At 39.9% G+C, this 27328-nt stretch overlaps 2 protein-coding genes across 2 annotated transcripts in view; one reads left to right on the top strand and one right to left on the bottom strand.

The window, feature by feature from the left end:
• Positions 1-27328, top strand: part of Cmss1 (cms1 ribosomal small subunit homolog) — a 298119-nt gene that overhangs the window by 72276 nt on the left and 198515 nt on the right. The window lies entirely within an intron of this gene.
• Filip1l (filamin A interacting protein 1 like) overlaps positions 1-27328 on the bottom strand; it is a 238822-nt gene that overhangs the window by 68684 nt on the left and 142810 nt on the right. Inside the window, exons 2-4 of the mRNA XM_021185160.3 lie at positions 18643-18898; positions 17794-17967; positions 12118-12296 (exon numbers count right to left, since the gene is read on the bottom strand). Coding sequence (XP_021040819.2) covers positions 12118-12296; positions 17794-17967; positions 18643-18888 — 599 coding nt within the window. The 5' untranslated portion in view covers positions 18889-18898. The remainder of the gene's footprint in view (positions 1-12117; positions 12297-17793; positions 17968-18642; positions 18899-27328) is intronic.

The raw sequence follows: 27328 nt of genomic DNA, 5'->3' as shown, positions 1-27328 counted from the left end.
CCACATTTTTATTGCATTTGCATTCAGCTGCCCATTGGATTCTCAGGTCGCCTGCAAAGTAGGTGCTGAGAGTCTTGGTCTGCAACCCTTCCCTGGTCTTTCACTAGAGTGAGCCCTTCAGACTCAGAGTTCATTTATCATTGTCAACAAGAGCTGTCGTCATCCAACAGGAGTGAATGGGAAATTTTACTTCTTTAGGCAAGAAGTCTATTGAGAGCTGAGATTTTAATTAAGAAAAGGGCTGATTATTTAATAGTTAAAGGCTTCAGTTTCGGATCAGCTTACGTTAATTGCTCTTTATAGTATTAAATAGTCTTAGCTATCCAAAATCCATGGAATTTTTAATAGAGTTTGTTTATATATAATTTCTGTTATTTAACTTAGATGAAGTTAAATCTAGTCTAAAAACCTGTATGGATTTCAAAGCTCACAGAGGATTAAAGTCTATAAAAATTCAAATAACTTCATCCAGTGAGCATGTTTACCGTAGTGTGTCATCAAACTTCTCGGTTTTCTGGTTAGAAAACCGGTTTGTAATAGACTGACTCACACTGTGGACTGATAGAATGCAAACACAGTCAGAGTTAACCTCAGCGAACCCAGGGCAGACAGAGTTTTGTGAGCTTTTTGGGAGGGAGGGGTGTGAATGCCCTAATCGTTACCCCTAATAGTCCCAGATAAGCTTCATGAAGGAAGGTAGAGCCAAGGCTGTTTGTGCCCATTTTGCAGATGGAGACTTTGTGTCATATGCTTTCCTCACATTGTCCAACCAACATGGAGTCAAAGCATGGCCAGGGACAGAGGATAATATCTAAGGGGGATTAGCCAAGTGGCTCTTCTGGAGGATGGACGATGGAGACTGAAATGCCTCCGTGGCAGAGCTTGGACATATATAATGTCCGTTATGCTCTGGTCCCTGCTTGGTTTTCATTAGAGTAGATCTCATTGCCTTTTGCTCACATGTTGCTGTAATTAGCTCATTTTGGGCCAGCCAAAAAGGATTAGGTAGCATATTACAACAGCTCCCTTTTTATGATTTAGGATAAAATGAGATTTGATTTTCCATTTGCTTCAGCCAAATGGAAATGTATTTCTCCAATCCCATTTTGCCATGAAGCCGTTATCAGGAAGTTGTACAGTAATGGGATGGCATACTTGGGATCCGTTTTTAAAGAGCTCTGCTTATAATTTTGTTCTGATTGTTAATCTTGTTGTTATTGTTACTATTCTTAGATTATCTCCAACTTTGGCATTAGACACTTAGAATGCAGGTATTTGTATATACTGTGGATTCTCTGACAAATTGGGGTGTCAGGTTGAGACTTTTGTGCATGGTATGAGTTCAAAATAAAGAGAAAAATCAGGTTTATGGCATACAACCTAATGTGTATCCAACCTCAAGCAACAAAAGTATTTCATAAACGGATTTTTTTACTTCTTTTGTTTCTGTACATGTAATTTCTATTAGCTAAATGCCTTCAAGCTAAATGTTGAGTGCCAGAAGGCCTTCCCACAAACTCCTATGGAACTAATCAGCCTGAAATCAGCCCTGCTCAGCCTTTCACAGGGGTTGTCTAAGACCATCCGCACATCAGATATTTACATTAGGATTCATAACAGTAGCAAAATTAGTTATGAAGTAGCAATGAAAATAATTTATGGTTGGGGGTCATCATAGCATGAGCATTAGGAAGGTTGAGAACCACTGCTCTAAATTTTTTAGAATTTATCAGTAAGCTTTTTCCTCTCTCCCTCCCTCTTCCCTGCCTTCCCTCTCCCCTTTTTTTCTTCCCTTCCCTTTATTCCTCATCCTACCTCTCCTCTTTCTTGTCTTCCCTCTTCCCCTTCCCTTCTTCCCTCCCTCTTTTACTCCCTTCCTTTCTTTCAACAGGATCACTTGAATACCAGGCTGATCTTGAGTTCACTACCTAGCCAAGGATCCTCTTGCTGCACTTACCTCCCATGTACTAAGATGTTGGTTTGAGTCACAGTGTCCTGTCTATGTATAGATGCTGGGGGATTGAGCCTAGGGTCTCATGCATGCTAGATAAAGTAGTCTGCCAACTGAGCTGCACTCCCAGAACAATAAGGGTTCTTTTTAAATACACACCCACAGAACTATTAACATATAATTTCCCTTCTCTCTCTTCCTGCCTGAGTGTCCTCAAATCACGATTCAGACAAAGTAGGTGCAGTGTATACTTGCCAATAGTCCTAGCACTCAGACAGTATCTCAAGTCAAGGCCACTGCATAGGAAGACCTTGCTGGAACAGAATAAAAAAAAAAAAAAAAAGATGTAGGTAGTTCATGCACTAAACTTTGTGGGAATGTCTTAATTTATTTAACATCATATATCCGCTCTCTGTTTGTCCCTTGTATTTGTTAAACAAGGTTGTCGTGTAGAATCGTCACAATGTTGACTGAGCCCCTGTGATCCCATCTTGTGGTTTTGATTGTTGTATTCTTCAGGCAGTGAGATTATGGATATTTTATATGTATATCTGCTCAAACTTGAAGCAATGTAATGTTTCTGTATGCATATAGTCTCTCTTCTGCATTTTTCCTTTACTTAAGTATACCCATGTTTCTTAGGGTACAGAGTGCCTTGACTATTATATTTGCCTAGAACCCAAAATGTAAGATATAAAATGCAAAACCACATCATCAAATCCCTCCTGGAATAATTCAGGTGGCGTGGATTGCACACATGGCAAATTACACTCAAGTCTGATAAATCTTATTGACATTCATATCACATGTTTAAGTGAGGCATTCTGCATTTTTAATGAAAGATTACAGAAAACATATCCGACTCTCACAAACCCTGGTCATGTCACTTTGGAAACTGTTGCCTGCTTGTCAGGTAGCTCGTTTATTTCAGGGTATTTTTGAGACATCCATGGAAGTAAGTGTATGAACATGATAAATATGGAGGGAAAGCAGGAACGAGCTGGCAGCAGAAATGGAGTTAGATTGCTTCATTGAGGACTCGCACATGGTCCTGTTTGGTTAATCCCTGCACTGACCAGAGCCTGATACCACATTCCCATGAGAAGACACTAAAAGCTTTTGGTTTCTCTCCTTGATTTCAGTAATTGAAACAAGAGCCAGAAAAGGATGGGCAATGTATGGGGCGCCATCGGCTGGGCGCTGACCTGTGCTGGGCATCTTTTGACCTGTTTTCTTCATTATCTGGAAATAATCTTGACTATGACTTCATTTAAACAAGATTTATCAGACTTGTGTGTAATTTGCCAAGTGTGTAATCCACGCCACCTGAATTATTCCAGGAGGGATTTGATGATGTGGTCCTTAAATCTCATATTGGGAAACAAAAGCAGGTTTGTTAGAATCACGTAAGGTCAGTAGTAAGTATTGTTTACTTCTGGCAAATATGTCACCTTCTAGGAAAAGTTAGCTGGGATCCTGGATTTGGCCTTAATGGCTTCATGTAGAATCTGTAAAGTAGTGGAGACTTCCAGCCCTTCAGAGAAGGACCAACAGAAGTGGTATTTAGGAGGACTATGGATGCTAGATGAAAAACCCGAATTGGATGGAGAATGGGGCTGAGGATATACTGAAATCATATGACCAAGATCAAAAATACTCTTTACAGAAAAATGTTGTAATCTTTAAGTGTGTTTTTGATGATGTATTAGGATTTTTCCTCAATAAAGAACTCTTCAGAAATCAAAGCCCAAGTCAGTGGGAAAGTTTGATTCATCTTATTGACACTCAAATATAAGCATGTTTTCACATCACATGTTTAAATGAGGTCATAGTCAAGATTATTTCCAGATAAATTTATAAAGTATACACTAAGAGACTTTATTATTGTTGATAGTAGTATAAATATCTGCAGATGGCCATTTAGCTGCAAATTTCAAACTCGTAAAATAGAAGAGGTTTAAAACTTTGACCCAGTAATCTGCTTCTAAGAATTTATCCTAAAGCAACAACTAGGAGTTAGCATGACTTAGTTGGAATGTGAAGCTATCATACTGTTCTTTATAATAAAGTAAAAGGACTCTACATGCTCACAAAGAGCTCTGTTAAATTGTAATAAATCTGCATGCTATAGTTAGGGACTTAGAAATATTTCTTGATATTTTGGTTAGTGAAAAATTATAAGACACAAAAATGTATAGTATAACTCAAATAGATTGTGGCTTTTTATTTTTGGTAGCTGCTGTTTTGGCAGAGATGACTTGAGACTCTCTTTGGGAGTCATCCTTTTCTCTAATTCCTTAGTAAAGTGCCCTCCTGCTCTGCAGGTCTCACACTATTCTGCTTTTCCCATCACAACTGATTGTCTTCTATTCTGTTCTCCCACAACCATGCTAATTGGCGGGGCTAACCTATGAGACTACATCAGTAGAAAATCACAGAAGCAGACAGATTGCCTGTTGTGTCCCATATGGGTCTTAGTTTATAATGTTAGTATGTAAGAAGGGAATAAGAATGGGTATGGCCTGTGAAACTAGAAGGACTGTGGCAGGGAATGACTTGTGCTGACAAAGGGGATGCAATAGACACACGTGATGACATCATGAGAGTGGGAAGGCTTAGGCTGAGTGAATTGGAACAGAGTGGAGTCAAGGGGAGAGAGAAGACTGGACGGAGGGCCAACATAAAGCCTTTTGAGAATGCCAGAAACCTAATATTATATATGGCAATTAACTTTCTTAGTAAAATTTTAAAATGTTTTAATGCTTTAGAATATACATGAGAAGAGCTATGAAGAATGTAGAACAAACGTAAGCCCACTTCTCAGAGAGTAGGAGTCTTTGATATTTTACAGTTTAGTTTATGAAAGAGGATGCAGTACTGTGTAGACACTTATGACTAGTAATAGGCCAGGGCGGAGAGCTGGGGTCTTGGATTCACTTAAAGCCATCACATTAGCTGAGATGATTTTGTGCATATAGCAGGCTGTGTGCTTCTGAATGCCACCACATTCAACATCTCTGCTTATCCGTGTGGAATGATTTCCTCAAAAGAGATCCCAGTAGTGTCAGGTTTAAAACAAACAGTTCATTGAACATTGTTCTAGCTCAGTTCATTGTTTTACCATGTTGGATTCTTGGGCTGTTTTAAAGCCACTCTGACCTGGAGGAAACAGGTGTGTCTGTGACTGGACAGTGACCCCACCTCTCTACCACCTCCATAGCCCCTGTGCTCATCCACCTATAAGTCCTTGTTGCTCTTGCCTACGTTTGTGTCTGTCCTCAACACCGTTTCCCTTGATAGGATAGTTCTCATTTGTTATCATATCCTCAGAGCCAAGCCAAGACTAATTACATTCTCTGTTGACAATCTTCAGAATGTCAATGGCATGGCCCAATATGTAAACAGCATTCTCTGAAGAAAGACAACCATAAAAGAACAAAATGTAACTCTGGCGTGTACTTTGATGTGTGCACTTGATTGGACCATTAGATGCAGATCAGCGGTTAGGCTGTATTTTGGGGTGTGTCTGTGTTAACAGAAGTTATGTTTGGAGCACTAGACCGAGTAGAGTATCTGGCAGTCCCCAGCATTGGAGGGCACCATCAACCATCTGAGAGCCAGAATAGAACAAAAAGTTAGGAGAAGGTTGAACTATCTCACTAAATTACTGAACTGGTAGTTAATCATCAGCCTTCTCTGAGCTGTGTCACTCCTGGTTTATAGTCCAGCAGACCTGGACTAGCATTTGAGTGATCTGCTCTCAGGTTTTCAAATTACATTGCTTGTCCTGGTCCAACAGTTTACAAACAGAAGACCATGGGACAGTGTAGTGTTTATAATTATATAATTCAACATATTGAAATAAATGTCTTTCTGGGTACATACTATATATATCTACATGTAATGTCAAACTTGTCTGGAAAATACTAGCCAACCCAATGGCAATATTTCCTTAGTGATTTCTGTGTGGCAGTCACTATTATTACACTCCCTGTATAGGATATCACTTTGTTATTACCTATAAGGTCCATAATTTTTTTCCTCATAAAGGAAGTTCAAGGGCAGTTTTATTGGAGTTTTAGAGAAAAACAACAGGACAAGCAAGATGAAAATATTGGCAGCTGTCAGGAAGAGGAGATGGAAAGGAGGGAAGAGCTAGTCAGCGCTAGCCATTCCTTTGTAGTAGGGTCGTAGAAAGCTGTCAGGTTTAGCACTAGAGGTGAAGAAGCAACTGTGTGGCAGAGGGAGGTGTATTCAAAGAATACATGCTAACCCAAACTGTCAAGGAAAGCGTGCTTTAGTCAGCATGCGAGAGAAAAAGCCATAGATAGAAGGAAAAGGTAAAGTTATACTTTTATGCGTAAACAGCTTTTACCAGAAAACAGCTGCCTGGACAGAGAAGCTCCATAACCAGCAGCTGGAGGGACATGTCATTTTTTTTTTTTTTAAGAGATCAAGTGCCCTGTTCAAGGTCAGATAGCCAGTGAGACTGTGTGAAAGGATGACAGCATCTTCTGGTCCACAGCTGTCCTAACCCAAGTGTCTTCTGTTAATGGCGCTCCCTCGGGCTTCAGGGAACCTCTCTGTGCTTGGAAATCTACTCGACACTGTCAGTGACCCTATGGTGATGGCCAGATACGTTTATATTCACATCTCGGGTTAGTATGCCTCCAAGGACAGTTTACATGCACATTATAGATTCAGGACACAGTTCAAGTCCAGCATACTACCTTGATGTCTGTGTTTGACACCATAATTGTCATGGTGGTATACTTTAATGCTCTTCTTCCTCTTTGTATTTTATAGTCTGGATGGAAGGGAAGTTTGAGGTGGACTTCCTACATTCCGTTCTTGGTTTCCTATTTTATAGGGCAGTTAAGCTGTTAACTGTGAGCCAGTTAGTAGATGTGTTTACCAGTACTTGCTGCATGTCCTGCATTCTCTTAGGGCGCTGCTGGCTGTTGAATAGTCATAGTTCTGAAACTCCCCTTTGCCTGACGCCTCGTAATTCTACTGCTTTGCTTTCTATACCGTAAAATTAAGAGGTGAGCTCTTCCTGAATTGTCCACACGTTACTTTATGACATTATGATATTATAGCACTGTAGTTAGGTGTCAGTCTGACTCTCCTACACCAAGGCCAAGGTAAGGGTGCATCGTGATGATGCATGCCTTCTGGGAGAATGGCATTGAGTATTCTGCTAGGAGACCTGGACCCAGCTCTGGCTTTGTATTTCTTAAGCAACAAGAATTTTTAACTTCTTACATGGAACTTTAGCAGGTCTTCCCCCCCCCCCTTTTTTTTTCAGTTCAAAGATCAGAAGGTTGATCTACGACTATTGGAGGTTAGATTGTAGATTCTGATATTTCTGTAACTTTTTATATATATCTGAATACCAGTGCTTTAATTGTAGTGGCCCTGGCGAGAGTAGAAAAGTTCTGCATGGCTTGGATTTACAGATATTAGGTTTAGTTATGAGGATGTGATACTTGAGAAACCTAGGTTGCCTTTAAGAATGGAAGCAGAGACTTACAATGGGAAGTTAACGTTCATGGCACTGTCACTCTTACCAGCCTCTTGCAGAGGTGAGTTACATTTCACAGTGCGGCTGATCTGATGGCAGACCCGAGTTCCCACTTTCTCGAGCTCCTAGTTCATCGTCGACCCACCCTGCACTTGTTACTGCCTTTTCACATCTCTAATCTTTTGAATAGGGTAAAGTTGCTCATCCGTCTACATCCACATTTACGTTCAGAATTATTTGTGAAGTTTCTCTTAGCTCTCTGGGAAGGAAAACGGTCAAACAGCATCAGCACTGCGTCCACCTTCTGGCCTCTTTAGCTAGGTGTAAAAGCAGCCAAACTGTACAGTTACAGGGCTACGGTTTAGTGGCATCTGTTAAAGTTAAGTTGCGATGTATGGTCTTAAATGGGTTTTTGGTATTCATGAGGAAGTTAATTTCTCTGATTCCCTGGGTAGCTGCTGTATTAGGTATCAAGTGGGGTACATGAGCAGAAGACTGATCGCATAATAATTCTCTATAGAATTCTATAGTTGTGGTGGCTCTCCATTTTGTTCTGACAAAGAACTGGGTACTCAGGACAAAGGCCAAGTGGAGATCTGTCACCCATGTTACTACTTGCTGACCATAGCCTAGAGAATCTGTAACACAGATAAGCTCTTGCCAGGAAACTGAGAACAAATGATGGCATTTGCATGCAGTGCACCCTACAACAAGGGCTTAGTCTGCATCAAATTTAAAACTGCTGCTTTTCCAAACACTACTTTTTAAAGGTGGGTTTTAAACCATTGTGCACAGGGTGTTTTTCTTTGTGAGATATTGGAAAAGCAAAGCTAACATTTAAAAACAAAGATGCTAAAAATCCTTATGGTTACAGTTGCAAGATATAAGACTCTTCTCCTGAGTGGTTGGTCCTTGTGAGCATCCATCACATATTATTTTATTATATGGTGACATTTTTGCTATATGTTAAAATGACTTAAAAGCAGCATGATTTCAAGGCTATGTTGGTCTGTTTTTTGGGGTTTTTTTGTTTTGTTTTGTTTTGTTTTTTTTATGGTAAACATATCTGGCTTCTAATGTAGATGAGGCTCTCACTCAACCCCATCTAGCCCAGGATTGTCTTATAGGTCATATAGAGTTACACGTTATACAAGCTAAGCACCTAGGTACTTAACTCATTTATGTAAAAATGTATATGCTTGATATATTCATTCATTGGTGTATTTCAAGGGCCTATATGCAAAGTATCCAGTGAATTTGATGTTTTTGGAGAGAAGGAGTTGAAAGCAGTCTAAGTTGTCTATTTAATGAGTGAGTTAACAGCAAGATCAAATGGGAGTCAACACTTCAGTTGTCTTGCCTGAAGCAAGTCTACTCAGTAGTCTTGTCACATTAGAAAGGGGACCTAATGGAATTTAGTTGCTTCTTGTCAAAGTTAAAATGGAAGTGGTTTGTTCGTCACTGAACTGGACAGTGAAGGACTGGTGCAGAGTGTGATCAAAGCACCAACCTTTGACTGCAGACCCCTGTCGACCTCCTCCAGTAGTGTGCACATCCCCCAGTCACTAGTCAAACAGGGTAGAAAGGGAATAGAAGTCAATTCTTGTGATGCCTTCTTCAGGGTGGCTCCTAAGAAGATAATGTGAGCTTCTGCTCTGTAAAGTTGGATTATCAGCATTAAGTGACTTGGCCAAGATAATCTGAAATGTAATTTAAGGCTTTAGAAACTTCTTGTGTTGAAGCCACCTTTTCATACAGTCACCATAACATTATCTGCTTCCTGACTTAGTAGTCCTTTCAGGAGCATAAATCTAGTAATAGATGTGGTTTGTTTTAGTCATAGAATGAATGGTTTTTAAAAAAGAATTTTTTTCCTCTTTGCATCCCCAACACCCCATTTACACTAAAGAAGAATTCTGCAGGGTTTTTTGAAAGCATATATGAAATTGGCATTTCACTCACAGGAAATTTTTGCAAAATTACACTGACTGAAAATGATTTTTGCTTGGCTCTCCTGTGATGCCGTCCAGAAAGGCCAACAATTCCTGGCATTGCTTCAGTGTAAAACTTTCACACGGACTGCACTTTAATTCATCCGAGTGTATAGAACCCAGGTCAGTGACACACGTGCTCCCTCAGCCGAACACATCACTGAGCAAGAAGCTGTCATGAAACATGGTATGATCAGGTAGTGTGGACCCAGCAAACCACATGATTTCAGCTAGGAAAATGCTACGTTAACAAGCTTGGGAGCATGCTTTTCAGAACTGATTCCTGCCCCACCCACCCTCAGTGGGAAAGCCAATTGGTTACTGATTACAACAGTGACATCACTTAGCAAACATTTTGGCCCAAACTTAATGTGTGACATCAGGCTCCTTTAGGCTTTTTCACATAAAATGAATTCTCCAAAGAAAACACAAAAATTGAGCCTTCATTTGAAATCTATTATTGTATCGTCTAAGGTCTCATTAATTACTTAATTTTTTTCTCTGTAGATATTAACTTATACTTACAATGAATGCTAAACCCTCACAGTGTTTTTTTTCCCCCAGACTTTTTAATCAGATAGTTTTCTCCCAACCTGCTTTGAAGTTGGATTTATATCTTGTTTTACTGTAGTACAAGAGTCTGCAAATTCTGGAGGGACCTACAACACTTGGGTCGAGTTGTGAACACTATTCTGTGGTCCTTTAGGTAAAGGTAGTCTTGCTTTTGTGAATGGGTGACTCTGTCACCACAATGTAAAGGATTCAGTGATGGTATGTGCCTTTCCATGCCACTTAATGTTTCATTCTCTTCTATGTAAACAAGTACCACTGCATGTGTGTTGAAATGAAACCACCCGGGTTCCTCCCACCGGAGTCTCTTCCGTGCTCCGTTTTGTGGATGGTTGTTCATGGCCTTAAAGTAGGTGGATGTCAGTCATGCCACACGAGGCTTGCAGCCTTTCTTGCAGCAGGCTGGAGCAAGTGTTGAAGGGAATGTACCAACAGTGACAAGAGACAGGGATTGTACATACAGGAGAAGCAAAGGAAGAAAACTTTGTGTGTTGTGTGAGTTGAGAGTAAGTGTGACATTCTCACACCCAAATGGTTCCATCTGGAAGCTTTTCCTTTACAGTAGAAACGGGTGAATGGCTAAGCAAGGAGTATGCCACAATCTGACCTCCTCATGTCTGTTCAGTTTGATTATCCTTTAAGAGTTTATGTCCTGTATGAAAAAAAATGAATCCATTGAATTCTTCCTCTTGAGCTCACTTGTTACCTGTAGAAATACCATCTGTAGCAGACTGCTTCCAAGGTGTACATGTCCCTCTGTCTTTCCCTCTAGCCCGTGTGCTATTTCCACTGATCTTTAATTCACATTTCTGTGTTTCGCCTCTTTGCTCTCTGGAATAAAACAGCCATGTGCACCTACCTCCCAGTGTTAGTGTTATTCTGGATGGCTGCCCTAGCCTTGCTCCAGAAGATGAGAACAGCGTGAACATGAGAACCCTACCCCATCAGCCCTTCACATTCCCAGCCTGAATCTCTGTCATCTTGCATCTCATGTGGTCAGCCCCTGGATAGGGTCAGTCTGCACCTCTTTGTTCTCTGCCCGGCAACACTCTGGCCATGCTCAGTGAATGTTCACAATATGGGGAGATGAAAGAAAGTGTCTGTTAGCAAGTCAATGCCAAGACAGTATGGGGGCCAAATTAGGCCACTAGTGCCAAACCACAGGGCTTCAAGATCATATTTAATATAACATTGTCTCATTGAATAATAAATCGTATATTTGTAATGTCTGAGTTGAATCTTCCCTTGGTGCCAGATTTCTCGAGCTTTTAAAATGTGTTCTTGCAGATACCTCAAGAGTTCATAAGGGTCAGATTCTCTAAGATATTTCTCACTTTTCCTCCCGTGTTTCAAATAAACAACCTAGGAAGAATAGAGTGCTTATAGGATACAGGGATGCTTTAGTGAGTGTTTACCAGGAAATTCTCTAAAAAGACATGAGACCTCACCATTAGCTAGAATGCTGCTGGAACTTTGGTTTCCTAACTAAAATACTAATTGGAAATTTCTTGGCTCAGTTTGGTAGTGTGAGCCTTTAATTCCAGCACTCTGGAAGGTGAGACAAGGAAGGTTGTCGCAAGCTCGATGCTAGTGTGTGTGACACAGTAAGACTGTGTCTCAAAACCAACACAAAACAAAACAGAAATTTTTGCGCAAAGCAGTTGAGATGGCTAGGGTTTTGATCCCTTTTTCTGTGTCATTCTGTGGTTGTGTTGCAAGCAGTGTACTGTGTGAGAGCTTATGGCTGGGTGTCCGTCTTTGCGTCTCTCCTCCTGAGCTTACACCCTCTTCTACAGCCATGTAGTGCACTCCACTTCCCTTAGGACTCATGCCACTTCTTGCCCAGCTCACACACTCATCTCCTCTCACACTGAAAGTCCTTTTGAACGTTTGCTTAGGGACACTTTCTCTCACTCCCTGAGAGAATTGGGAATTCAGTATTTATATTCCCATAGTTATTATTGTGCTATATTGATAATACCTTTGGACATTAACTTCAGATCTTTAAGACCTGCCAGGCCACTGTAACGTTTGTAACACTTTGCAGAAGGGGCCATTGTTTCATCCCGTGCAGCTTTTACCTCTCACATTCCTGCTCCAATAAGTTTATGAATTCATCACTCTTCTTCATATATTCTTTGTGTTTTCTCTTTTCTTCCTCCATCTCCATTATGGTTTGCCGGTGGGATCTTTCTACCATTAAGAGTTGTTCCAAGATCCGCCTGTGAGATTCTTTATGCTTTTCTATGACTTTATCCAACTACAAGAGAAAATGTATTTATTGCCTGTTAATTAGAAATTATTCACAATACTTTCATATTTCAGTCTTTTACATATTTTTGTGCTTTTACCAATTAACTTGATAGGTTTCTTAATCCTTAGATAGTTTTGAAAACATGATTTTACAGATTAAATGCAAGGTATAGCAACTGATAAAAATACTGATTTTTGCTTTGTTTTATCATATAAGATTGAAAAATTGTGACTTATGAATTTAATGTCACATACCATTTTATGATATTTAATGCACATCTTAAAAGGCATGCAATTAACTGAAAAATCCAAAGCACAAAGTAACCAAATGAAGAAGTAGTTTAGAGCCTGATGAATTCTCTCTGACATCTAAATTCTTACCTTGACTGTTCAGTTTTCTTATGTGGACTTATGATGACAAATTATCAGACATTCTCAAAAGATTTGACTATGCCATTGTTGATGATTTTAATAATCTTGGCCAGTCATTGTGTGACTATTAAGTTGTATTGCTTGCCTGTAGAGGCCTTGCTAATTGATATCTAGTTTCTTAAAAGGTAGTGTTGAGTTTTTTATAAAACAAGGTATTAAACCACTTATAGACAACTGAAAATTACATGCCATTGGCATGGAGAAATCAAGAGAGACTTGAACTGAAAGTGCTTATACTTTCCCTAGGAAGATAATATAAACCTAAGAAACAACTGGAGACAATGTAGGTGGCTGACCACTGAGTACTAAAGTACTATCAGGGAATGACTGCCTGCCCTCTCCTTTAGCTGGCTGTGTAGATTGGTCACTGCTTTGTTTGTTTGTTTGTTTATTGTGTAGAAGATTTAAGTTTAAGAGTTTAAGAGTAAAATAATGATAAGATTAACTTAATTTAAGAATCAGTTGATCTAGGAAAAACACTCAACTAAATTTGGCCCTCGATTTAGATCAATAAATAATCATAAATATTTACTAAAGGAGAAATAAATATCTGAAAGAAGTTCACTAACTGCAAAAGAATAAAATAAAAACAAGCCTATTCTTAGGTAAATGGTTATAATTTTCTAGATGTATGTATTAACTTTAGTTAACCAACATACAATATAGATTTATATGAAAATGTCCTTGTTCATGTACAATGTCCATGTACAATGAATTTATACTATGAAAGTTTTTGCTTTATAGGGAAAAGTCATCATATAATGTTTCATCTAGTTTGTAATGAACTAAAATAAAAATTGTATTCATTGCAAAGAGAGGCGATAGACTCATGAACTTCTTGCTTTCTAGTGTGTTTGATCCATCTTGTGCAGTGGTCACAGTGTTCATTTGGGAGGAAGGCTAGAAAGGGTCAGTGCCATGCATGTGTTCCATGGTCTCCTGGCACCTGGTCTCCCTCCCTGTTCTTCCCACATGGCTGATCGTGTTACCTTTCCCCAGTAGGACTGCTCATTCTCTAGCCTGTGGGCTCCACCTCTTTAAGGGTCAAGCAACCCTTTCACGGGGGTTGTATATATCCCGCATATTAAATATTTACATTATGACTCACAACCATCAAAACTACAGTTATGAAGTTGCAACAAAAATGAACTTCTGGTTGGCTGTCACAGCATGAGGGTTAAAGGATCCCAGCACCGGGAAGATTGAGAATCATTGGTGTATGCAGACTCAACTGTACCCTGTGTAACTAGGTTCTCATTTTCATTCCATTCTCCATGTCTCCCACCCAACTTTGAGCCACATTGGGTTCAGGGAGCTCTTAGAGTACACAGTGATACAAGATTGCTTTATCGTAATAGAGACCTAGAAGCCTTCTTTTCCTCCCTCCGCTCCAGACTTTATTCCCTCCATTTGCTCCTTGACAGAACTGTTTGCCTCTTCCTATCAAAGCCCAGTTCCCCCAGACTTCCTTCCCTCACATCCCCTGACTCTAGAAGAATGGTGTGAATCTCCTACATGCTGTTCAGCTCAGTCACCAGACAGTTTGCATTTGTGACAGCAGCATCAGAAAGCTGTTGCATAACGACCTCTTAGAGAAGATGCTCCCTGAAGAGGCTTGTTGACTCTGGAGATACTTTAGTTTGTGTCTAAAGCTTTATTCCATGACTTAATATATCGGTATGCCTCATAGAAAATATGACAGTGCTTCTTGCTTGAGTCTCTTCGCACTGCTGACAGATCACGCAATAGACCTGACTATTCCTGAGCACATGGAGTTTGGCTAAGTCACTCTTCTACTTTATACTTTAGATTCTTCATTTATAAAGAAATGAATGGACTTAATGATTCCTGAGATCAAATCTGCTGCCTTAATTTTTACAAGGCCACAAGTATTCAAGTGCCTCTTCTGTCATTCGAATGCCAAGTCCTCTGCTTTCACTAGGAAGAAAAAGCAAACTCTGGCATTACCAGGGACCATGGTAAGGCGCTATATCATTAAATACCAAAGGATTATCAGAGACTGCCCCTCTTTTTGTTCTGTCCTTCCTTGTAGATTGAGGCTGGGAATGAAAACAGCAATACTTGTTAGCCATTTTAAGGGGCACCAGGGTAGAAAACTTAAGAAGAAGTAGCTTCCTAATGTTTTATGTGCGTTGATAACTTCCAGTTAGTAAGCCCGACTCCTGCCCCTGTATCATCAAAATCCAGCGGGTCGGGTTGGAGTTCTCCTTTCCATGGTCTCAAAAATAAAGCACAGAGAGCTCTACTATTTTTGTTTGTTTGTTTTTAGCTGCTGACTTTTTAAAAGGAAATAATAATGGCCTTTGTTTTGCTATATACCGAGTAGCAGACCACCCTAGTATGGATTTGATGGATGGTTGTGTGGTTCTCCCTGTTCTTTTCATTTGGCTCTTGGTACATTGTCTTTCTTTTAATTGTCTTTCTTTTATTTACTCTAAATATACTCATTATGGATAAAATTAATTTAGACAATAGGGAAATTGTTTAGCAAGTTTAGTAAATTGAAGGTAGCCAAACCTGCTATTCATAAAACAGCACACTTCTTCCTTGTCTGGACTGACACCTGGTTTTCCTTGATAACGCTGGGATTCATCATCTCTGCACCACAGACCCTGGGACTGGGCCTGATTCTCTGGCCTCCATTCTGCCACTCCCCCACTCCTCTGAAAGCTCCTTTGTTTTCTTCTCTTCCCCTCTAGCCATTGTCAAATAAAGTCAAAAGGTCTCAGGTTGTATTTCAAACTGACTTTGTCCTTTAATGCCCAATACTGGCAAGTTTATGGGTTATACCAAATGAGAAGCCAGTCTATGGAAATTTTGCTCTTGGTTCTTAATTTCATGTTTATCTTTCTTTGGTGTAGCTCACCCATGCATTTGAGAATGGTTTTGTATTTCATCCATCATTCTATTTTATTCTTTAATGATGCAGTTTCATAATATAGTCTTCATTATTGCCAGAGTTGGGGATTGGTTATGTTCTGACTAATCCCTACCCATCCTTTGGATCTTGGCTTTCTTGGTCTATTTTACCTTCTTCCTGCCTGTTACAGCCCTTCACAGTACTCTGTTGTGCTGCCCTGTGAGGTCATCTGACCTCTTCTCGGTAGGCAGCATCCTGGAGACAGGAACCATGACAACCTTTATAGATTAGCCTTTTAGTAACATTTAATTAAGCAAATGAGTAAAGTAATATGTTAAGGTAAATTCTGCAAAATACTTTAAGAATTGCCTTAAGACTCTGGTACTTTCATTGCAGTATCTTTGAGAGTCTAAGTGTTAAATTTTCTGTGATGACTTTAAGAAGAACTAGCAATACTTTAGGCATCAACTGCAATATTGACTTCTAATACAAAACTCCAAAGTAAAAAGAAACACAAAGTTTCAGAGTTTCTGGAATGAGTTCTGGTCCTTTTTACCCTCTTACTCACACTGTACCACAAATCTGCTCCATCTTCCTTCAGGCTCACATGCCCCTCCTGTTGCCATTCGGTATCAGTGTTCATCCCACATCCTCCAAAAAGAGAAGTTGTTCTTCTATGTTACTATTCTTTAAGAGTTAGATAAGCCCCTTTTAGATTATCTGACACATGGGATCGTCATGCAGATTTCCTACTGTGTGACTGAGATAGAGACTATATATAAGATTTGTAATCTTAATGGTCCACTCTCCTGCCCCTCTTCCTTTTCTTCAGCCTCATCTAATGAATTCTTGTTAGAACTCCCCATTACTTTCTGGATGTCTCACCTACTAAATAGAGGAGCTATGTAAGTAGTTAAGTGGGCTTCAGGAAACTGATAACCAAGGACAAAAATCTAGAAGGGTGCAGTAGAAACCATGAAAGAGAAAAATTGACAGAACATGGAGGTGGCACCGTGTGAGAGATTGTGCATGACTGTTGGTAGGTAGAGGGATAGCTGTAGAAGTGGCCATCAAAGAATGTTGGATTGGTAAAGCAAGAAGAGATTAGGAGCAACATTCAGGGACACGTTACAGGGACAGGACTGCCAGTTGATGCGTCCTATTCAGTGTGCTTACACCAACCATGGATTTGCATTGTACCTCATGTAGTGGGGGTGTTTGTCAAGCCTGGCAGAAGCATATTGGGAGCCAGGATAGTTTCAGTGTTGTTGACTTGCATGCAGCCTCAGTTCCTTTTGTTTAAAATTTGGATTAAGGCATAAATCAACAGACTTTGGGTGGTCTCATCCTCACCACTTAGAAAAGTACATTCACATGACCAAACTACTTCAGAATTTGGCAAGATGGTAGCCTTCTCTCATGAGATTCCCAAGACAAGAGCATTAGAGGTCAGTCCTGAGCTAGATTGCCAGAGCAAGGGGGAGGGGATAATTTGTCCAAAACTTGCTTTCATTCTCCCAGCCTTAACTCATATTCTTAGCTGTTTCCTTTTATAAAAATGAAAATTTCCATTTAGGTCTCTGAGGAAAATAGAAGAATAAGAAAGGATGTCAGGGTTTTAGAAACTTCAACAAAGAAAAAAGGAGCAAGAATCATCTTATGTGTAGGCAGCGAGGGCCATGTTTGTGCCCCCACAGCAGGTAGGAGAAAGGTCTTCACTGTCGGGGTTTGAGGAACAGAGGCACCCTATCCCACCACCTACAACTCTGCTTTTTGGGTAGTTTAGATAATTTCTTTTTAATGATCAAACTTTGTATGACATAATACCTCACTTTTTTAACCTTGATAATTGAACTGGATCTGCTTTTTATTATAGTCTGGATAGCTATCAAGCCCCAGTACATACCCTTGCAGGACTTGTGCCTTATGTGAGCTCTTCCATCTTATGTTTCAGTGTGATTGTAAGAAACAAGAAACAAACAAAGGTGGAAGCATCTTGGCTATCATTCATCTTTCTCCACCATAGAACACGTAGTATTTATCGACTTGGGTAGGTTTTAAGAGCATCAGGATGTGAAACTGTGAAGAACTGAGAAGATGTGCATGCCACAATCACTGGATAGGCCCAGGCTCTTGGCTGACAGTGTGCTTCTGCCTTCTAAATGTCCACCACGCCTGTTGTGGTGCTTACCTCATTCATTGGTTTCTCATAGATGTCCTCCTGCCACGGGGCAGATTTTGCTTGAAAAGCATCTCTCTGGAGAGCCTCCAACACCTTTTTAGGAGTGACAAACCCATACTGAGCCTCCAGCAAAGCCAGGTCTATTTTTTCAGCCCTTAAAATGCCAATGACTTCATCTCGAGCCTACAAGAACAAACAGTATTTCAGAAAGATGGCTTTATCGACTCCCAGGCTCAGCACACAGGCTCTTGTGACAGCCGGTGGGATCTTGCCTGCTCTTTCAAATGTAAGTGATCCATAATTGGTACCTTTTGGAGGTGACCAAATCATGTCCCTTCATTCTTCTTACACTTACATGTTAACAGTTACCATTCTTTTACAAAATGTTCACTTCTCTGCACTGGGGGGCTGTTTCCTTGGTTTCCAACAGGAGAGGAGATACCCCTCAGTGGACTGCCATTTGGGCTTTCCAAAGTTAGGAAGTAAGATTCTTCTTATATGTAGCAGCTGTTCGTAGGTTTTTACACAAATAAAATGACCTATGATGTTGAGGGGCTAGTGTATTTGGGATACAGAATGCTCACTGTTATTTAAACCAATGGGAAAGCGCTGTGGCATGAGTACTGAGATGAGCCTGTAAGCAGAAGATGTGGCCCTTTATGGCACACATGCCCATTTCATGTCAGGATGAGATGGTTTTGAGTTGGTGGAAAAGAATTCTGTTTGTGTCGTCAAGCTTTGCTTTTGGAGGCGCCTGAACATGAACCACAGCTATCAGCTTCTCTAGCAGCAAGCACACCAAGTTCATAGGCAGGCTTCCCCTTAGATGGTGGTAGGGATGGCCCCAGCCCAGCTGACCTGCAGTTCTCCCTCCAGAATGCTGAGCAGAAATAGTAAGTCATCTCTTGAGAGGTCTTCTGTTTGGTGGCCTTTGCCAGTGTGTGACTTCTCTGACACAGGACGTGGAAGGACCCCTTCTGACTCACTCGAGGGGTCCTTTTTTTGTGCTCTGTGCTTCATGTCCTGGATACTGTCCTGGAATTTGCTATGTCTTGGGATTTGCTTTGGGGCTGAGCCCTCAGCATTGCTGCTTCTGGAACGCATTCTTCAAGGACTGGAAGAAGAGAAGACAATTTGTAACTCTTACTAGACATAGAGTTTTATAAGTACCTATTACGCCTTAACAGCACTACGTTCTTGTAATATTTACCACAGCCCCAAACTTGAGCTTTCTAATATGTGCAAGAGAGAAGGGTATTACCAGATTCATAAATCATGGTCTTATTTACACTTCTTTTAAAGTCAACATTTTAAAAGCTTGTTCTGCTGTGATTAAAGCCACTTACGTCCATGGGTAAACAGACTGTGTTTGAACTTCATCCACCACACATTCCACCAGAGGAACCCAGGTCGGACCTCCAACTGTGGCTGAGTGCTTACTTACATCAAGACATACTTAACATAATTGTGAAAGGATGAGGGTGCTAATGATTTTTGCCTTTCGTTTCATATTACTTCCTTTTGAAGTTGTTGCTACTTATTATTTTTGTCTTGTTAACGTTCGAGCTTTTGGCACATTGAGAAAGGCAGGTCAGAACGGCTGCTAGAGAATACTTTAGGTTACTTTGTTATTAAGGCAAAGTTTAGTATTAAAAACATCCAGGCTCGCTCCTTGACTATATTCCTAACAGCCTAAAAATTCCAAAAGCACAGCTGAGGTAAGTCACAGCTCATCCTTGGTATTCACCTTTGTTCAACAGTGGTATCTGGGCAGAGTAGCTGACAGGAAGCAGACCATATGAGCTCCGTTAGGTGAGAATAAGCTAGTCAGATTATGGACAACAAGAAAAGCGATTTTACTTTGAGGTTTCTGACTAGATTGAAGCTTATAGTAACTAACAGCCAGGCAGGTAACTTTCTGGTGTTCATTTTGTTGAGGAAGTCCTTTCACGATCTATAAAAATCATTATGTAGACCAGGCGGTCCTCACACTTGTGGCAACCCTCCTGTCTCTGCCTCCTGGATACCGAATGAGATTGCAGTCATATAGTACCATATCTAGTTGGAATACCACACACACACACACACACACACACACACACACACACACACCCAAATCATGAAATCACTGGTGCTGTATTGCTTAAGACAATAATAATTAAGACCCAATAACATCCTTTAAAATCTAGGGGAGGGGTCATTGCAAGCATATTAACTGCTGCCACGTGCTACCATGTGTGCTCATGAAACTTTAGGAAGTTACTGTGTAGAAGAGAAGACAGCTTTCTGTGTAGTGTATTGTGGAAGCACTTATGTGCATGTCACTGAACAAGATATAGTATTGCTTTGCATGTTTTAAGCCAATGCATGGAGCATGTTGACATTTTTCAGAAACTTGCTTTTTTTAATCCTAATATTTAATATTAATAATATTTTTAAAATAATTAACATTAATAATAATATTAATAAATTTTTAAAATTCATCTTTATTCTTTTTCTGTAGTTTATATTTTTTTGCTTGCTATATATAGAGTTTCACAGTATGAATAGTCTACCATTTACGTACCTATTTTCTCTTCAGAGATTTTTAAAATAATTTACCCTCCCCTATCAAACAGACACCATGAGCAATATGTCACTTGGGACATTCTTGCTAATATTTTTTTCTAATGTATATGCATTTTTTTCTTAGAAATATTTTTTAGGGGAAAAAAATAAGATTGGAATTTTGAGCTGTGAAGAATGTACGTCCTAAAGTATCCGTAGAGATGCTTGTTCCTCTAAATGGAGCATGGCGCAACACCCTTTGCATGCTACCTCAAGACCCGTGAGAACAGTGTAAAGTAGAGCGTAGTGTCTTCATTGTGTAGGGAGCATATGGAAGGACGCACAGCGAACGTCCTAGATAGAAGTTAGTGAAGTAGTGAAAGCACATGCAGTCCCTAAGCCCATGTTTTATCAAACGATGTCAAAACACTACTATGCTGTATTGCTTAAGACAGATATAGAACAACTGTCCAGAAAAGAGAAAGAAAGACAGAATGCTTGCCTCCTGGCTATAGGGAACTCCTAACGTAAATGCAGGACCGATGAGCAGTGATCTGAGGAGAAATTATCACTAGCTCTTCCCTGAGTATCCAGGGACAGTTCATTTATTTGAGAAAAGAAAAAGTACAGAAGTAGGGATGTGTGTGTGTGTGTTATAACTTGCATAGAATATATTTTGTTACTTTTTTACTTGGGTGCGCACCAAATACCTGATCTCTGACAAACCTTTGTCTCAGCCTCTAAAGTGACTGGAACTAAACCATATCAGGTAGACATTATGATGAATGGGAGATATGAATATGGAAAATTCTCCTATACACATACTAATTGTAAATGGTGTTCATGCACTCCTGTATTAACATAGTATGTGCCTTATGAAAATGGATTTAAGGATAAAAAGGGAAAAGATAAATGTAAATTGTGTTTCTAATAATTTCTCTCCAGTCATTGTATTTTCTTAAACACCTCAAGGATCCCCTTACTCTTCATTGTGCAAACAATGTATCTTATAATGCATATATTGGGTGGGGAGAGTTGCTGAAGATGGGACCAATTATTTGTTCTACTACAGAGCCGTGGCCCAAGCCCTGATACACTTAATCACTGTTGCTCCTGGGATGTCCCTTCCCTGATGCTCAATTCAAGTGAGTCTTCACAGGGTGACCAATTTGCTCCTTGTACTTTGTGGGCCTTCTGTCTCAGGTGTCTGTTCTAAAGTATTCTAAAACTACAACAGTAATGGCCACCATGACTCAAAATATGCAGTTCACTCTGCAGCTTCATCCATATTGCGCGGGTCTAAGATGCAGTGTTTCACATGCATCTAGCTATAGGCTATTTGGGATGCTGGGACTTTAGCCAGATTGCTAGATGGAGTTTCTCTATATAACAACAGTTCTGTTCTCATCCTTCAGTAGGCTAGATCCACATTCACCATTGTAGTGTCAGAGCAGCACGGCAACAGTGTGACAACTGAAACTCACGCTCTTGCTTTATGGGTGGATGTACATCACAAGGCCAGCCCCAGATACAAGAGTGGGAAAACGAATTTCTCTTTTGGATGGAGGAAGATGCACACACCAAAGAATCAGAGGCATTTGAAAAAGTCCACCTTGCCTACAGAATAAAAAAATCCTATTTAAAAGTGATAAAACAAAACAAAACAAAACAAAACCACTTTTACCTCTACATACTCCTGTAGGGAACAATTGCCTATGAATAAGAATCACCTTGTATTCTGTTATTAATCAATAAGTATTCGTCTTCCCTTATCATTTTCCTAAGGTATGCCCTTCCATTAGAGCAAGGTAATAGAAACTCCTAGCCGAGAGCTTGCCCAGCCTTGCTCATGAGAGCTGCTCTTTTTCTTAGACTGCCAGGCTGCAGCAGAGGCCTCTGAGCATCTTCTGTGCTTGCTGCTCTTCCCTCACTCTTAAGTGGCAAAGACGAACGCTGCCAAAAGAGAGCCAGTGACAATCTGCAAATAGAAAAACAACTCCAAAATTTTAATAGCATGTTTTTTGTTCTTTTAAACATGATTATAGTTTGTTTTCTTCTGAGACTACCAGGTCTGTTTGGGAACGAGGATGCGTAGCTATGTTATTGCTGATTAGTGGGGCAGTACTCACACTGATTGAGAACAGACCCAGCATGTATAGGTGCCTGGTCGACTGAGTGAATATGTCTCTACATGTTTACAGTGGTGGAGTTTCCTTCCCCCTCTGCCAACAACCACAACATGATCAGTAATGAGAAGTAATTACGGAGAGGAAGAAAACAAAGGCATGAATTTCATGATACTCATGCATTATACTATCAGTGACTTCATTGTTTCTCTTGGCAATTTTAAAATACATCTGTGCATGGCCCAGAGATACAGACTGAGGTAAAGAAAGATGTATTTGCAATGGTGGTTTAGGATTGTTTAAGTGTCATTTCCCAAAACTTGCAGGGAGGGTGGTGGATAATTGCTTTTTGCTTTAAATACTAAATGCCAAATAATGGTGACTTGCTGCTTTCAGAAAGCACCAATAGTATGCTACCTTAGCTGTCCTTCATATGATTGTGACCTTTGAGTTCATAGACTGAGGGTCAGGAAACCTGACTTCTGCTTCCAGTTCTTCCCTTAATTAGGCAGGCCTGACTTCCTGCTTACAGCATGAGAAATCAGATCATTCAAGATGGAACAAGAGTCAGGGGTTCTTCCCCTTGACCTCTACTTTTGTTTCTTGCTCAATAAATAATAGATCCCCTGACAGCAGGGCCGGGGCTTGAGACTAGATGAACTCTGAAGTCTTGGGGCTTCCTGCACTGAAGTTTTGTGATTCTCTGTTGTCTTGTATCTATGGATACAAATACCATGTAGTTGGCAGTGAGAAGTAAATTGGATTTTGTTTTCCTATGTAGTGACCTCGGTCTGTTTTTCTTTGGTTTAAGCTAGTTGAAATTATGGCATATTTTGGTAAGAATGTGTCAGTGTAAGAGAAGGACTACAGAAAATTTGCAAGCCTTTTTTCTTAATTTAATTGTAGGAAATAGGCATATGTAAATAGAAACTTATTCTATTCACCAAGTCCTTACCCAAAAAACTTTTTGAAGTCACTTTATTAATCTTGTACATCAAAGTGTTTATTCCACATAACTGAGTAGTTATTCAGAAATACACTTAGTATTAATGTATGATTAGTTTCACATGTGAATTATGAAACAAATATGATGATAATATTTTATTTGTATAAAGTAACTTGGGAAAGGCTCCAAAAATCAGTTTGGGTCTTTTTCATTTAATTGAAATATTAAGGTAACCAATCAAAATTACTTTGAGTTAAAAAATAATAGTAGCAGTGATAACTAACATTTACTGCTTACCCTGCACCCTATTCAACATGGTTTTCATTAGTTAACTAGCTTAATCATTACAATACTATTTATTTTTCCTCTCTCCATTTTGTGGGGAAGAAAACTAAAGTTTGGAATTGTTAAATAACCAGCCAAAGGTTATACTTCTAAAAAGTGTAATAGCAAAATTGAGTTCTAATTTGGTCATCTATGTACAGTGCCCATAAAATCACCACCCTGTAGCTTTTTAGAAGTTGTAAAAGTATAAAGGAAAATAGTAAAGGAAAATCCTGGTTCAACATCGAGTGTCCATGGTACTGCCGGACTTGTTAGTTCCTGAGCAGCCTGAATCCCACAGAACACCCAAGTAACAAATCCACAAGCCGTTAGCTTTGGAGCAGCTGGTGTACTCAGAAAGATTTGTCGTCTTCTGTGCATTATACATATGTAGAAACATATTTGAATATACGGTTATTCTCAAATATTCGTTTTCCTTCCTGACCACCTTGCTAACATTTTTGAATGGCAGGAAACATACTTCAGCACAGAATACAAGGCTTGTGGAATTTGGTAGCTCTGGGATTAAACCTTTGCTCCAAGGGGATGTTTCTGCAACCTTGGATCTGAGTCCTCCCTGTGAAATGAAGAGAATGGTACCTTCTAGTGGATTTATGGTGCACCCTGTGAGCGAGTGCACAAGACTCCTATTGTTGCCCGTGTCCCCATGTTTAGAGGACTTGAACCTCAGCAAGATTTGCTGAATGACTGAATCATGCAGTTAGTTCTTCCTCAGCAGAGCTGGTTGGGTGAGAGCTGCTTCCTGGTAAAGATGATTCATCTATAAGCCACGGGGTAGAAGTGCAGAAAGAGATACTGACAATCTGCTGAAGTGGCATGTAGCCATTCTATACGCCAGACACCAATTTAAGTGTGCCATGTGTATTATCTTATATAAGCTTAAAAGACTTGTAGGAAAAAGTAAAATCAAATAAAAGTAGGAATAGGCTTGATAAAGATGAAATGAAGTTGTAAACTCATGTCATCAAAGACCAAAGAGCATGCCTATAAGAAGTTGTGTGTGTGTGTGTGTGTTTATGTGCACACACGGTAATATGCTAGGTGGGGGCATGGCATTGGACCCTAAAGGCAAACTAGCCATCTCCTGTTAATCTCAATGAAATTAGAAAACACTTGGTACCACTTCCCCTGATCATGGCTTACTCTCCTCCTTAGATACATACAATGAGCTGAATGTCTGTCATAGTTTTTATTTGATCAGCGTTAGCTTTGTTTTGGGGCATGTCCTATTCATATTATGTTCTTTAAACTGGATTTAAACATCTGGAAAATTTTATGTGTGAATTGTTTATTTTGATGACTAGGCAACTGCATATGGTGTAGAACAATTCTATGCTACCTCATTGCTGGGAATGACCCAAAGTTTTAAGTTTGAATATGGCTAATAGCTCCTATCTTGATGATTTTATTATGAACATGTCTGATAGCTCTTCAGTTTCCACTTTCTCTGCTTTGAACCATTAAGCTAAAACTTAGTTCCCTCAAGGGAAAAGGGACAGAGCTGTAACAAGAGTGCAGGGTTCTCAGCAGAGCTGCTTAGGATTTTAATATCATCTGTCTTATGGTAAATGTGATTCATGTATGAAAATGCTTTCTATAAATAGATGTTAACAGTGCTAAGTCACAGAACAGCCAGGTCGTGCTTGCATGGCCCGATTAGGGAAAAAAATCCTGCTGGAATTTTATTTGGTCTCTGAAAAAAAAGAAAAAAAATTTTTAAAGTTTCTTTTTATTGCCCTAGTCACCATCATTGAAGACACTGAACTCAGCCAGCTGTACTAAACCTATTTGATGGCTGCCAAGACAAATCAAAAATCAGATAACCTAATTTAGCATTGAGCTCTCGTTATCTTTTTCTCTTGTTTTTAATTAAAAGAAAATTACCCACACATTCTCCTATTGATTTTTTTTTTTTTTCCTGCTGGGCATGGACCCGGCTCAGAAGGGAATGGAAAGTGTAGTCCATGGTTCCGGCCATGCCCAGGGATAGAGTTCTATGAGTAGACATTGCAGACTCAGATGTGAGCAGTTCCCAAAGCACCAGGAACTTGGGTCTTCCATCGCCTCCTGCTCAGTGGCACGAACAGAAAAGGTTCCCTCTTGTTAGCAGATGCAGCCAGCTCCCAGTATGGTCGAGTCATATATCTGGTTCTTCCTCAGAACTAAAGCAGAAAGCACCTTCCCTCACTATGGTGTCATACTTTAATGGGAAGGAGTTTTGGTTTGGTTTGGTTTGGTTTGGTTTGGTTTGGTTTGGTTTGGTTTGGTTTTTTCGAGACAGGGTTTCTCTGTATAGCCCTGGCAGTCTCTCTATTCTAAATTCACAGGTTTTCAACCAACTCCGTGCACCGTCAGGTTTCAGGCTCTGTCACCCAGCACACAAACACGCTATAATTGTGCCTGAGTCGTTCTGAGGAAATGTGTAGATGTTGTACACAATTTCTCAAATCTTAAACACCCAAAAACCAAAACAACAACAACACAAACATACACACACACCAACAGATTGGGGGGGGGGGTGTTTTTAGGGAGGATTTTAGCAACTCTTCAGTTGTCAGCTCTCAGTTGGAATTTTACATATAGACCCCCAAAACTTAATAAGGGGCGTTAATGAATACCTATTCCAGGTTAGCCTATCAAGTAGCTACTTATAAATATCTTTCGTGTGTCCATTGTTTACAATCAAATGATAGCTATTCATCCTATTTTGCCAATGAGGAATTTTAGATTTAGGAAGCTTAAATAACTTCATCAAACACTGGGCCAGTGATAAAAACACCTTAACACTCTCCCCACCCCAGCCCCTTCCTTTCTCTCCATCCATCCATCCATCTATCGATCTATCTATCTATCTATTGATCTGTCTCTCTCTGTGTCTGTCTCTGTGTCTCTCTCTCTCTCTCTGTCTTCCCTCTGTCTGTCTGTCTGCCTGTCTCTTTGATTATGTTAGACCCACTGGCATTCACTGTCTCCATTTTGCTCTTTGGTTCTTGTGTACTAACTGTTGCAGTCCCAGAAGCAGCTAAGCTGTAGGTACAGAATAAATAGCCTGCTGATGAGGTCTAGCGGGGCAAACTTACATCATGGCTTTTCTTAGCTCTGTGTTATGGGGAAAGGACAAAAAGAAATATAAAAATCTCTTGAGTATAAATAGTTGATTTATCCAAGTTTTCCATTACAAATCAGTGGCTCTTTAAAGAGTCTTTTCTCATTTAAGGTTGAAACAAGGCTAAGAATCATTTCCAGATCCTGGTGGAATAAAGGGGGAAAAAGAAGATTGTTTTCATGTAATTCAAGTTAGCTTTAAATGCCATACTCCCAGGCCTAAATCAGAGGTCTCTTGAAAATCATAGGATTCTTTTAAGTTTTCAAACTACATCACTTATGTTTCTTCTTGCTCAGTTTTTTTCTTAGAAAGTGAGGTAGTATTGTGCCAGTCATTTAACCTTTCTCTTCTCTTTGAACTTTTTGTCTAGTCAAGTCAACATGTCCAGTCTCCTTCCTTCTGTAATTAAGGCCCCTAGAAGTTAGCAGATGTACCTGAGGTCACACACAACACCAACACCAGTACACAGGTCTC

This window comes from Mus caroli, unplaced genomic scaffold, assembly GCF_978045245.1.
Source record: "Mus caroli unplaced genomic scaffold, Mus_caroli_1 scaffold_17, whole genome shotgun sequence".
In the NCBI taxonomy this organism is placed as follows: Eukaryota; Metazoa; Chordata; class Mammalia; order Rodentia; family Muridae; genus Mus; species Mus caroli.
Note: the sequence above shows the minus strand (reverse complement) of the source record. Positions and strands in the feature narration are given on the sequence as shown.